Genomic DNA, 12,653 nt, shown 5'->3' with positions numbered 1-12,653 from the left:
GAACAACACCTGTCGGGCCCGAGGGCCCTGGACAGGAGCAATCTGGACCGCACCCCTCTGCACAGAGTGAGAGCACTTGCACACACCATTGGTGGACTGGGAAGAACGATCTGACATAGTGCAAAGCCCAGAACAGGCCACCTCCTCGCTGCCCTCACCAACCCCACTCACCTACTGGGAAAGATAATCACAAAGAGGAAAGGTATGTTCTCACCTCACGCAGTTCCCACAGGGATGTGATCACACCATGCACAAAAGACAAGCTAATGCTAAACATCTGTGTGCAACACACGCACGCACGCACATGCACACACACCCACGGACACATGCACGTACAACCCCCAGCCAAAGCGAGGCACGAAAAAGGGGAAGTTACGCTCCAGAGCTGTCAGAAGTAAGTGATGAGACACTGCGAGGATGGAGAACCTGCAGACAGGTGACACAACCTCTCCTACATAAGCTGCCCTAGCCTCTGGCTGGGTGCCTTCTGAACAACACGGAGCCCCCTGTGGCCTCTTGCCACTCAAATCGGCAGGCGGGCAAGCAGAGGGAAAGCTGAATGGCAAACGTGCCCTGGCTCCACCCTCCTCTGCGCTCCCTGGCCTCTCAGAGGTTCTAGAAAATGCCTGCCCATTGCTTTCACTGAATCAGAATGCTTATTTTAACTGTAAACCTCGCTTCCCAGGTGATACGATGATACAGAGGAGCTAAAACCGTGGGAACTTGCTCACACAGCATCTAGAATGTTGGGCCACCGGCAGGTCAGTGTGTCCCTGGAGCAACGTATAGAGAGGCCGGCTGAACGAGCAAAAGCTCACAGCGACAGAGCCTGTCTCCAGACAAGCTATCAAAGACTCTGAGAACGAGCACAAGGAGCCCACGATACTGAAAGGCAGTGCGTGTGCAAGTCTTCATCAGCGATCGGACTATTATGAGTTTAAGAAACTATATATCCTTGTAGCAAAACCCACACCGTGAGATAAGCTATTCCTCCAATCTGACACAAGCAGTTGCAGGTAAAGGCTTTGGAAGGAGGCAAAGCAGAACAAGCTACTAAGCTCCATGCCCCGCCACCTCGTTGCAACTCTACCAACATCTCTGAGTGGGAGGACTCTGACCTGCTTAAATTCTTACTCGGCTGAGGGCACGATGCCAGGGCTCTTTTAAAATCCCTCGTCTGTAATCACAAAACCGAGATATGCTTGGTCAGTGTAAGAGAGAAGCAGGACAGAGACGTCTAGGGGCCTTCCAGCACAGGAGACAGTGTTGAGGAAAGAACAGGGGTTTCAGGCCAATGGGCCAGCTCTGCATTGTGGCCTAAGAGTCATGGGATCTCTGTGACCAGTAGTGGGGAACAGTCTGCATGGGTTAAAAGCTGCCGCAGTCAAAGGACCCTGAACATTCCGTCAGCAAACCACCAGAGCCACAGGCGTGCCTCGGTGATGGGACAATCGCCCACTCTGGGGAGGAACCTGCACAAGGGCAGTGGCGGCTTCCCGGTGGTGCTGCACAGGGTCTGGCCTGACCAAATGCTAGCTGACAGTATGATGATGACTGCATGCTTATTAGTTCACACTTATTAGTTTATTTTTTAATTTTTTTTTATAATTTTATTTATTTATTTTCCCCCAAAGCCCCAGTAGATAGTTGTATGTCATAGCTGCACATCCTTCTAGCCGCTGTACGTGGGACACGGCCTCAGCATGGCGGGAGAAGCGGTGCGTCGGTGCGCGCCCGGGATCCGAACCCGGGCCGCCAGCAGCAGAGCGCGCACACTTAACCGCTAAGGCACTGGGCCGGCCCTGCACATTCTTCTAGTTGGTGTATGTGGGACGCGGCCTCAGCATGGCCGGAGAAGCGATGCGTCAGTGCGCGCCCGGGATCCGAACCCGGGCCGCCAGTAGCGGAGCGCGCGCACTTAACCGCTAGGCCACGAGGCCAGCCCAACACACTTATTAGTTTAAAAAAGCATCCTGCTTATTAGTTCATGCTTATCAATTTAAAAAAGCATCCTGCAATCTGTCTACACTGACCAAACGTAACCCCATATAAATAGGTTTGTACAATTCTTTACAAACACAGCCTTTTTCAAATCACTAAGTTACTGCCACAGCCAGCAACACAAACATGACTCACCTGGCAGGTGGCCGGTCCGAGCAGTGACTTGCCCGGGAGCTGGGCCGCTCAAGCTCAGGGTAGCGGTAGTTCTCGGTGTAGGCAGACGCTGCACTGTCGTAGGGCCTGTATCTGGGCTCATAGAGGCCGTAGACATCCTGTTGGAGGAAGGGTTTGTGCAACATTAGAAACCAATAAAGAGCCAAGTCATCAAGCAACTAGCACAGCTCAAAACAGGACAGACGACAGCTCTCCACAAAGCACTGGACTGGGGGCCTCCTCCACGCAAAACAACAGAAAACCTATAAGACGACATTCACAGCCACAGGCAGGCCGTAGGAGCTTCCTAAAGTGGACTGCCCTGGCCCTGCCCACAAGACAGCCAGCATGTCTGAAGGCACCCCCAAAGGGCCACAGTGACTCTCAAGGGCTCCGTTAGGCTTCTGCTTCCCGAGGTCTTGAATGCCATGACTCACCAGGCTTGTGTCCTGTCTCAGACCCATCTCAGGTAAGCAAAAGAATCCGGCTCCACTCGAATGGGTCCTGAAACTCCGGGCAGCCTCCAAAAGAGGATCATACTTTACTCTCACAAGGCTTTTTGCCCCGTTACAAAGCAAGGAATCGCCACAGCCCTGTCTCTCAGGAGTGGCCACACGGTCTCTAAGGAGTGGCCACGTGAAGACCTGAAGCAGAGATGAGGTGATTCAGGCACAAGCCAGAATCAGTCCTTCGTGTCTAAGAGCCTGACTCTCTGCCGTCACCTGGCAGAGGACAAGAAATTATGTAAAATGGACTTATTCTTGACGGCTACTGGAGACTGTGGTGACACAGAGACAAGGGGTAAGGATGTGGGCACCCAGAGAAGTGATGCCAGGCTCCCAGATGGAACTCCCAGGATGCAGAAGCAGCCGCTGCACAAAGTACCCCAAGCAGTACATGGCTCTCCACATGCTCTGCCTGCACCCCCCGGGATCTCAGCAGAGCTTAATTTTCTTCTGTGGAAAGAAAAGCCCATGAGCTCCTTCTAGAACCTGGAATTCACAGGTCCCAGTGGTTAGATGTGTAACTGTTCACACATACAAAGACGCTCAGAGCCCACAACGGGGGCATAGGCCTCTCATCACCAGGGGCAGCCGCCCCACCCAGCCCAGCACTTCACAGCCCTGCTCCCCCAGCATCTTCCGACCGCAAGGCCTCTGGAGGGGCCAGCAGTCGCCTCCTGTAAGACAGTGGTGTTCAACTTCCCTAGTCCACAATCCTTCTGCCTCGGGGGTAATGAAAAGCAGGTAACAATCAAACGTGCCCACGTGGACCACACTTTTTCAAACTGATGCAGGATTCAATAGACCTAACTTAAAGCCCATTCAGGAGCTTGCGTCACTGTGAAAAGAGGCAAGAGTCTTCTGTGCAGCACAGCAGGGCCCCTCACGCTGCTGTCGTATCACCACGTATCTGAAAGAAGTGTATGGAATTCACCCCACTTGGCTGTTTCACTTGGATTACACTCCACACCTAACTTTTTCCCCTAAATATTTTTATTCTGAAGGACGGATTTAAAAGACCACAGTTTTCCTGTTGCTTCTTAGGTTTTGTTTTGTTTTTGAGGAAGATTGGCCCTGAGCTAACATCTGCTGCCAATCTTCCTCCTTTTTTCTCCCCAAAGCCCCAGTAGATAGTTATATGTCATAGTTGTACATCCTTCTAGTTGCTCTATGCAGGACGCCACCTTAGCATGGCTTGATGAGCAGTGCGTAAGTCCACACCCAGGATCCGAACCAGTGAACCCCGGGCCACCGAAGCCGAGCACGTAAACTTAACCGCTATGCCATGAGGCCGGCCCCCTTAGGTAAGTTTTTGATGTCAAAACCACACAGAAGCTTCAAGAGGCTATCCCAGTTTCCCAAAGTGTGCAACTCAGAACTCTGGTTCTACAGAGTGCCAACAGGTGGGACAGGAAACAAAGGGCCCTTCTATCACATAAGTTGGGGCATGCTGTGTTAGGCAAAAATCAAGCAGATATTCTAGGCGTATCAACGGTCTAATGCGTAGTGTGAGATGGGCTGTGCTTGGCAGAGCAAGCTGTGACCAGGAGCACTATTCTCATGACACAGTGCACGGGACTGACGTTCTGCACAGCGGCAGGACTACAGCTTACTTCTGAATTGACCACCAAAACCCTGCCGAGCACAACACGAGAGAAAGAAACCCTGGTCAAAGGGCTCAACAGTCTGAGAGCTCAAGCCCACCTGGTAATAGAGGGAGGCTGTGCCAGGGTCCGGCGGGTACGGCGAGGGGTACTGGGACTGGCAGCCGTCATACAGGGATCTGTAATAGTAGTAGGACGCCAAGTCTGGAGGCGGCGGCTGCAGCCACTGCTGGTCCGAGCGTACGGCTGCCTGGCTTGAGTTGGTAGACACCACTGATGCGCTGGAGGACCGAGGTGGCCGAGGCAGCGGCTGCGGACCCGCGTCAGCTGGAGCCGGACTTGTAGGTGGCTGGGCTGAACTGTGGGGCTGTCCTTGCACTAGTGGACTTCCTGGGTTTGACAGTTCTGGAAATGTTGCTTTGGGCCCTTGCAGGGGAGGAGGCACTGGCTCCTGCTGGGCTCTGTCTGGGCCACGCTGGTCCTGGGCATCTTTCGTCACCTGTTGGTAGAAATGGTCTGGGTTATGCACCCCAGACCCAGGGTGTCTAGGATGATTGGCGACGGTTTGCTGACAAGAGGCTGGGCCGTCAGAATGGGACGGGCTGTACATTCTTGCAGGATTTTCCAAAGTCCTATTTAATGTAAAGTCCAGGGCTCCCAAAGTTTCTTCCCGATGACTGGAGTGATGTGCCTTATTACTATTAGGCACCAAGGTACTGTTTGTGGGTGGCACTAACATCACACCTGTGCTGCCAGCTGGGCTATTCACCAACTCAGGAAGGACCTTCTCTGCAGTATGAATCTTTGGACTTTCTGGAATCGAATTCTTTGGAACTGGATGAGATGGCGGTTGAACCAACAAATTACCAGGTTGATTAGAAACCATTTCAGAAGTACCAGAAACTTGTGGAAAATTACTTTGGGCAAGATTGTTAGGCAGAGGCGAGCAGATGAGAGAGCCAGCTGGAATTCCAGACAAAGGAGCATTTTCTCCAGAATCACTCCCAACAGCCCAGTTGCTTATCGTGGATTTATCCCCCACCAAACCCTCTCTCCAGGACAGAGTCTTCTCATCAGGATTTGATAAGGACACAGAGAAATTAATGGGCTGAGCCAAATTATAGCTCTGATCAGGCTGGGCAATCAAGACTGGTTGATTCTGCAACGATTCTGTGGGCGGGGAGGATAACAGACTGGCGTAACCAGAACCTGCCTGCAGCGGAAGGGCCTCTTCTTCTCCCATCTTGGGAGGATTCTCGAGGTTCTCAGAAGCACCAATGCTGTCTCCACTCTGAAGAGACTGCTGACTGGACACCCCCTCGTCTGGAGGCTGGATGACTTCCGATGTCTGAGGTTTCCCAGGTACGTGAAGTGCAGGAGCAGCTGGAGCTAGAAGGACGTTGCCTCCAAAATCTGGCAGCTCGTTCTGTGCCCACAAAGTCGTTGCTGGGCTCTCACACTTGACGGCTCCCTGAGCCCTGGTCGGGGGCCTTTTTTCAGGTGTTGGCAGCACAGTTTCCAGTGGCAGCCCCCCAGCGTGTGAAAGCCCAGAAGAGGCTTCCATAGGTGTGGTGAAAGGCAGAGGGCAGACCTGGGGTGTGAAGAGGGTCTCCATGTTGTCTGGTGGCTGCTCTAGGTTGCCAGGGGAGGCATCGGGTGGTGCAGTGGCCGGTCTGCGCTTCTTCTGGTGGGCACGGGTCCCCCTCACTTCACCCACCACATTGGCACGATCTGCCTCAACTGGTTTTACTCCAACTAAGTGGGATTTCACTGGTTCAAAAGAACTATTTGCACTTGTCTGAAATATTCCTGTAGGTTTTGGGGGGCTTGGGGTCAAGGGCTGGGACAGGCTGCTGTGGCTCATGGTGGTCTCATCTGTCTCACCTCCTACGGGAGAAGAATCAATTTGCTTAAAAAAACTCCCTGAAGCCTCATCTTCAGGTTTTCCAACTTCCTGCTGAATGAAGGTGGCCACCAAGTCTTGGGGCCTGGCTGCGCTTGAAAGGCTCCTGTGGCTCTTGCCGCTGTAAGAGGATGACACGCTATCGGATCGCACAGGGTGCGGTGTTGCGTCCGGGGCCTCAAAATTTGGGCCCCCACCTCCAACGTGGCCCACAGCACTGAGCCTGGGGACAGCTGGCCCAGGAAGAGGCCCATATCTGAGCTGATCACTTGGGCAGGAAGGGTCCAAACTCAGGGGCTCACTTGGCAGAACTTCTTGATTCTGTACGAACTCTAAGTTCTCGACATTCTCACACTGTGAGCTGCTGGTGTTGCGAGCCCCTGTACTTGCTATGTCACCCCACATGTCAAGGGCAGCGTTTTTAGTGGTTTGTTTATCCTGCTGGATGCTTGCAGACTGAGAAAAATAAGGTTGCATGTCTCCTCCCTGCTGCACGGTCTCACTGCTGGAAGCTTTGAGAAAGGCCTGATCAATGCCACCTGCTCCCACGTGTGCAGGACGGCCAAGTCCAGGGCTGGGGAAGAAACCAGCCAAGTTAGACTGACCGGCAGTGCCTGCTTCCTCAGATGAGAGGTTCTCCTCATTTTCTGCCTCTCCCCCTTGGAAAAACACGGAGAGAGCTCCCGAGTCTGCCTCACGCAGGGCCCAGCTGGTCCCGCCCCCTGGCAGATAGTGTAAATGGCTTTCTGGGTTACTTTCCTGAGTGAGAGGATTAACAAGAGCAGGATCTGGCAATTGCTCTTTACTCACTCCTGGATTCGGCTTGAACTCTTGGCTTGCCCGAGTATTCCCAATTCTGGAATTTTGCCTGAACCCATTTTCAGGATCAAAGTTATTGGCTGAGTGGTTTCCACTTTGCAGGTGGGCCATCTCATTTCTTCTGTCACTGGCCAAGGGTCCTGGGAAAGACACTGGTGGGTTGTGTTGCTCGTGGCTAGGACCCTGATGCGTGCTGGATGGAGCAGGGAAGTGAGAGACACTGGAGGCATGGGGCACTGTGCTCCGAACAGGTCCTTCTGGGCAGGGCCAATAATGTTGACCTGAGGGTTGTGGGCCTCCCTGCACTGGCCCGCACTGCCCTGGCATTTGCTGACGAGGCTGAGGGAAGAAAGGGGACGCTACTGGTGCTGCAGCACTGTCGTGTGGGTTCTGCCTACTCAGAGGTCTGTCAGGCCCAGGCATATTCCCTTGCAGATGGCCCCCATGAGAACTGTCAGGACTCACTCCTGGAATGTACTGAGGAGGACACGGTAGAGTCTGAACTTCAGGGTCTGAGCTGGGAGCGACCTCAGCACTCCTGTTCATCTCGGGCCCAGGTGGTGCTGAAGGGGTCAACACACTGGGAAATGGACTGGCATCTGCCATGGGCTGCGATAGAGGTCGCGGCAGAGGCTCGCAAGGTCCTTGGGAGCTATCCCTGGCATTTGTGTGAGGCACAGGCAAACCAGGGCGCTGAAGAAATGCTGGTGGGGCCGGGCCTTGCAAAACGGGCAGGCTGCTTTTGGACGAACCGCCCAAAGACGTATTTTGGAGCCCCTGTCTACTAAAAGCAAATGGATCCGTTACCGGCTGCAACGGGCAAGTTATGGGAGCCACTGGTGCATTATTATTCGCTTGTCTCCTATATGGGCTGTTAGGCCAGAACATGCTCTGAGGATTCGCGGCTGGAGGTGGCCCGACCATGCCTGCCGGGACTGCCTGGGGCGGCGGCTGCATGTCTGAGCTCTTGCACAATTAGATGATGCTTACAGGAAGAAGCAGGATATAGGTTTTCCTTAATTTGAACTGAAAAAGAAAAAGAAAAAATTAGCACAAAATCCATATATTCAAAGTCCTGGCTACAATGAGGAAAACTAAGAAAAAAGAAAAAGACTGAAAACAATTTCACGTCAGTTAAGTCCTGAGGGATGATACATCCCTCCCCAGGGAACCGCGTCCTTGAGGAGCTCCTGTTCCAGGATGCTCTGGGCAGGAGTGCACGGAGTGAGAACACTGGACAGGAGCGGAGAAGCTGGCTGTGCCCTGAGGTGGCTGAGTGACTTCAGACAAGTCACTGCCCTTCTCTGGGATTCAGTTATGTGACCCAGCGAAGGACCCACCTGGAATGCCCGCTGCCTCCAGGATGCCCTCACCAAGCTGGCAGGAACGAAGCAGAACCTAACCGCCAGTCTGATTTACTACTAGGTACGTAGTTCCCTGACATTTTCCTGTAAATTATCACCTGATCCAGAAAGAGCCAACTCCTCTATTAAGACTGCATATCATACTTCTCATACGGACTAATTTTAAATCTCAAAAGGAACACAAGAGTTTAAAATTTGCTCTTATACTTTCTGTAATGAAACAGCATTATAAAGGACAGAGTAACAGAAGCTGCAAACTCAATATGAGAAATATATTTATCTAAAATGTCTCAGTTTTTGCACTGTGATTGGTTGAATACCACTAGCAAAACAAGTTGCCTCCGACTGGTGGAGTTCTAACAACTATGCCGGGAATGAAAATCCCAAGGAAACCCCAAAGCAGCTTTAAAATTGACCAGCTGACTTGATTCAAAAATTTTCAATAATAGGCAGAGTGCCAACAGATCTTTTATAAAAAACAAAGGGGCAAAAATCTTCTTTATAGCGTTTTTGTTGATGTTTATTTTTTAGTAAAATACATTAAGTATAATCTTGAACAGTTAATCTATACTTTTTTGTGTGTGTGTGAGGAGGATCGGCCCTGAGCTAACATCTGCCAATCCTCCTCTTTTTGCTGAGGAAGACCGGCCGTGGGCTAACATCCATGCCCATCTTCCTCCACTTTATATGGGACGCTGCCACAGCATGGCTTGCCAAGTGGTGCGTCGGTGCACGCCCGGGATCCGAACTGGCGAACCCCGGGTTGCCGCAGCAGAGCGCACGCACTTAACCGCTTGTGCTACCGGGCTGTCCCTGTACTTTTAAGACAAAAATCCAAGTACTATCTCTTTCCAAAGTCCTTTCTATGTAGCAGTCCTTCTCCCCAGCACCACCCTCACAAACAAACAGGTGAAGTTGACCAATCCCAGAGAAGGGTAAACAGCAAAGGGAGAAGTGCTGGAAGGACTCTGGAGCTCACTCCACACATTTCTGCAGTTGTACAATGTTTCCGTCCTTGGAAATCTTTCTGATATTCAGATAAAATACTTATGAACATTATTTTAAGTAAAGTTATTTTCCAATGCAAGTTCCTATCCCTACCTGAAAACTAGTCCTATGAACCTATTAATCTGTTACATTCCTGCCCACACACACTCTGTCCTAGGCCAAGAGGGAACACTCTCTGACGGACAAGCGCTTGAAACTCACTCAAATTTAATGGAATATATTAGGAACAGCATTAGAGGCTTCATTTGGTTCTAAGCTATCGTTTTAAAACAAAGAACGTTACAGTTCAGCTTTATATGGACGGAGGGTAAGAACAAGTAGAGCCTTCCCCTTTGTGAAACAGACATCTTCCAAGACATGACTTCCTCCTTGTAAGGCTTAAGCAGAAGACCCTCAAGCATTCTAAGCAGCTTAAAAAAAAAAAACAAAAAAAGACAAACACTACTGAGCACAGGCCTAGAGGATCACTTCATCAGGTGTCACTGTGAGAGCAAGACTGGGATTCCAGCTGAGTGGCTCAGGCACACCACTTCTCTTTCTGTGACGCAGTTTCTTCATCTATAAAATGAGAGAATCAATACGATGATTTCTAAGGTCCCTTCTGGGTTTAATCTTATGAAATTCTACTCACAGTGGATTAAGGGATGCCCTAATCCCTGCCACTGTTTAATAAGGAAATCTTATCAAAATCTAAATTTCATGTTTATACTTAAATGTTTTCCCTGAAGAAGCTTTCTTAAAATCACTTTCTCAACTCCTGGACTAAGTAAGGACTGTTTTATAAGCAAACACTATCACTCCCCTACAAAGTAGCATCCTCTACTCCCCCACCCCTCACAATTGAGAGCTTTTCAGCAATATACCAATTTCACTTGGAACAATCTTGCGACATGAATGTTATTCTTTTGATCTTTTTTCTCTATTCACCAGTAGAAAAACAATGCAACCACATATCATTTATTTCACGACTATAGGGAATTTTATTCTGTCCACTAACTCATTCTGCAGCCTCAAGTCATCTAACTTTTTAAAAAAGGCAGACTGTTTCAAAGAGACCAGCCGATCTTCTTAAACATGCATTATTCATAAACCTAGCTCTTCAATTAAACTGCCTTGTATCTATATGAAATACTTATGCACAACTTATTTTCAATATAAATTCCTGGCTATTAAACTGAGATGCTTGACGCACACTCCTTTCTGCCCAGAGCCGCTGCCTCAAGCTGTATGTATGTAAACCAACAGGAGTGCCAAGAAGCACCTGTGAGTCTACCCTCTGCCTGCAATCTCCCTCACCGTGACCGCTAGAGTGATGTCCCTGTCAGACTGCAGGACATCTGACACAAAGACACAATAAACTCCAATTTTCCTGAGTGCAGAATCAAATACATTTAGATGTTTTTGAAAGAGAAGGGGTAGTCTTAACACTGCTAAAATGACAGATCCAAAAGGACACCTTGACACTCAGGAAAGATGTTTACAGAAGAAGGAATCATACTAAAATTTATACACTACCCTAACGAAAACTTTCAGTACAATTCTGAGACTTACTGCAGTAACTGGTATAAAGGGTGAATGAGTCACAAGGACCAAGAAGGAAGCGCTATTTGCCTCTTGTCTTATCTCTGTAAGATAACAGCACCCAGAACCCTAAGCAAGGGCAGAGAAAACAAACTGCAAGGAGGGTGGCTGTGCTGAAACCTGCAAAAGCATCACTCTGGGAACAACTGTCTGTGACTGACTTTGCCTCTTGCCATATCCCAGGGTGGGAAATACCTCTCTGGTTTACACTTGCATCGTATGTATTTGAACAAAATCTTAATAAGCAACACAGGCTCAATCTCCAAGCCATTTAAAAGTGTTTTTAGGTGAAGCCGCAAAAACTGATTTTAAATGGCTGCGACGTGTCCAGACGCTCGATTTGTTATACTTTCACCACAAAAAGGGCAGGCTGGTTTACACATTCCTCTAACCCTTGATATGAAACACAAGCGCTCGACCTCCGTTGCAACATCCTGGTCACCTTGCCACGAAACTACCGACAAATAGCAACAGCGCTGCTCCTCGGTTCAAACGCACATCAATCTCATCGCCAGCCCGGCTCAGCAGAAACCTTTCAACCAGCGAGGACGCAACGGACACGCTAAACTGTTAAAGAAATTTCCTAATGTTCCTACTCTTTAAAAAGTTGCAGTTCAGGCCTATCCTCCAGCCACTCCCGCACAACCCCGCACCGAGGCCGTCCCAGCTAAGACAAGTGTCAACGCCGCGGAGTCCGACCGGCACTCGCCAAGAGGCCGGCCACACAGGTGGGTCCACGTCAGCCTGACGGCCGGGCAGCAAGCGGGCGGAGGGCAGCAGGCAGGCCGCTCCCCCGGACCCCCGGTCCCACAGGCCCCCGTCCGGCCCCGGCGCCCCCGCCCGACCCCCGGCGGCACCCCGGAGACGCGCCGGCCGCTCGGGGCTGGGCCCAGCCCGGCAGCCTCCCTCCACCTGACGCCGGCCCTCACCGGCGCGCCGCGGGGCGGCAAAGACCCGCACCGGCCCCCGCTCGGCCCCTCCGCGACCCCGGGCCCCGACCCTTCAGGAGCCGCGGGCGGAAGCCGGCCCGGCGGTCGCGACGAGCGCAGAAACGGCAGCCGAAGCAACCATCTTGGCACATCCGGCTCCGGTCGCCGCGGCCGCTGCGCCGCCGACGTGTCCGGCCCCAACGTCAGCGCGCGCCACGCCCGTTGGCCACGCCTACCAGCCCCGCCCACCGCAGCTGTTCTCGTGACGCCACGCCCCACCCCTTAGCCCCGCCCCTAGCCCGCTTCCGGTCCTTCCCAACCCATCTCTCCGTCTGCCCTTGGCCCCGCCCCCGCCTTCGTCCAGTCATTCACTGCCCCATCCTTTCGCCCCGCCCCCTATATTAGCCCCGCCCCCTCCAGCGTCCTTCCCGCACCGCCCATCCCTTCGTCCCGCCCCCATGTCCCCGCCCCTTGGCCCAGCCCCCCGGCGGCGTCCAGTCCTTCACCGCCCCATCCCTTCGTCCCGTGCCCCGTAGTCCAGCCCCCAGCCTGCGTTCATCCTTCACTGCCCATCCCTTGGCCCCGCCCCTCGCCCACCTGCCCGGCCAGGCGCGCGAGGGCCGCCCTGGGACGTCGCCGCGGTTACGCGGGCTCCTTCTCCCAGGATTTTCTCGTTTCAGGATGTGAGAAGAGCCGGGATTCTTCAATCAGACCCCCTGGGAAGAACCTGCAGGTGCACGCATCGAGAACGGCCACTGGGCTGGGCCAGGAACCCGAGCGGCGCCCCG

General features: G+C 52.1%; 1 protein-coding gene across 3 annotated transcripts in view; it reads right to left on the bottom strand.

Annotated features, from left to right (window-relative positions):
• Positions 1-12,653, bottom strand: part of SEC16A (SEC16 homolog A, endoplasmic reticulum export factor) — a 35,687-nt gene extending 23,034 nt beyond the window's left edge. For 2 of the 3 annotated variants that reach the window (XM_058524465.1, XM_058524467.1), the window contains exons 1-3: positions 12,463-12,653; positions 4,362-8,009; positions 2,137-2,273 (exon numbers count right to left, since the gene is read on the bottom strand). In XM_058524465.1, coding sequence (XP_058380448.1) covers positions 2,137-2,273; positions 4,362-7,940 — 3,716 coding nt within the window. In that variant the 5' untranslated portion in view covers positions 7,941-8,009; positions 12,463-12,653. Of the gene's footprint in view, positions 1-2,136; positions 2,274-4,361; positions 8,010-11,865; positions 12,018-12,462 lie in introns of those variants that run through there. The other variant, XM_058524466.1, reaches the window with a different exon arrangement.

Source organism: Diceros bicornis, chromosome 28 (genome assembly GCF_020826845.1).
Source record: "Diceros bicornis minor isolate mBicDic1 chromosome 28, mDicBic1.mat.cur, whole genome shotgun sequence".
Taxonomy (NCBI): Eukaryota; Metazoa; Chordata; class Mammalia; order Perissodactyla; family Rhinocerotidae; genus Diceros; species Diceros bicornis.
The sequence above is the reverse complement of the archived record's forward strand: the minus strand, read 5'-3'. Positions and strand labels throughout refer to the sequence as shown.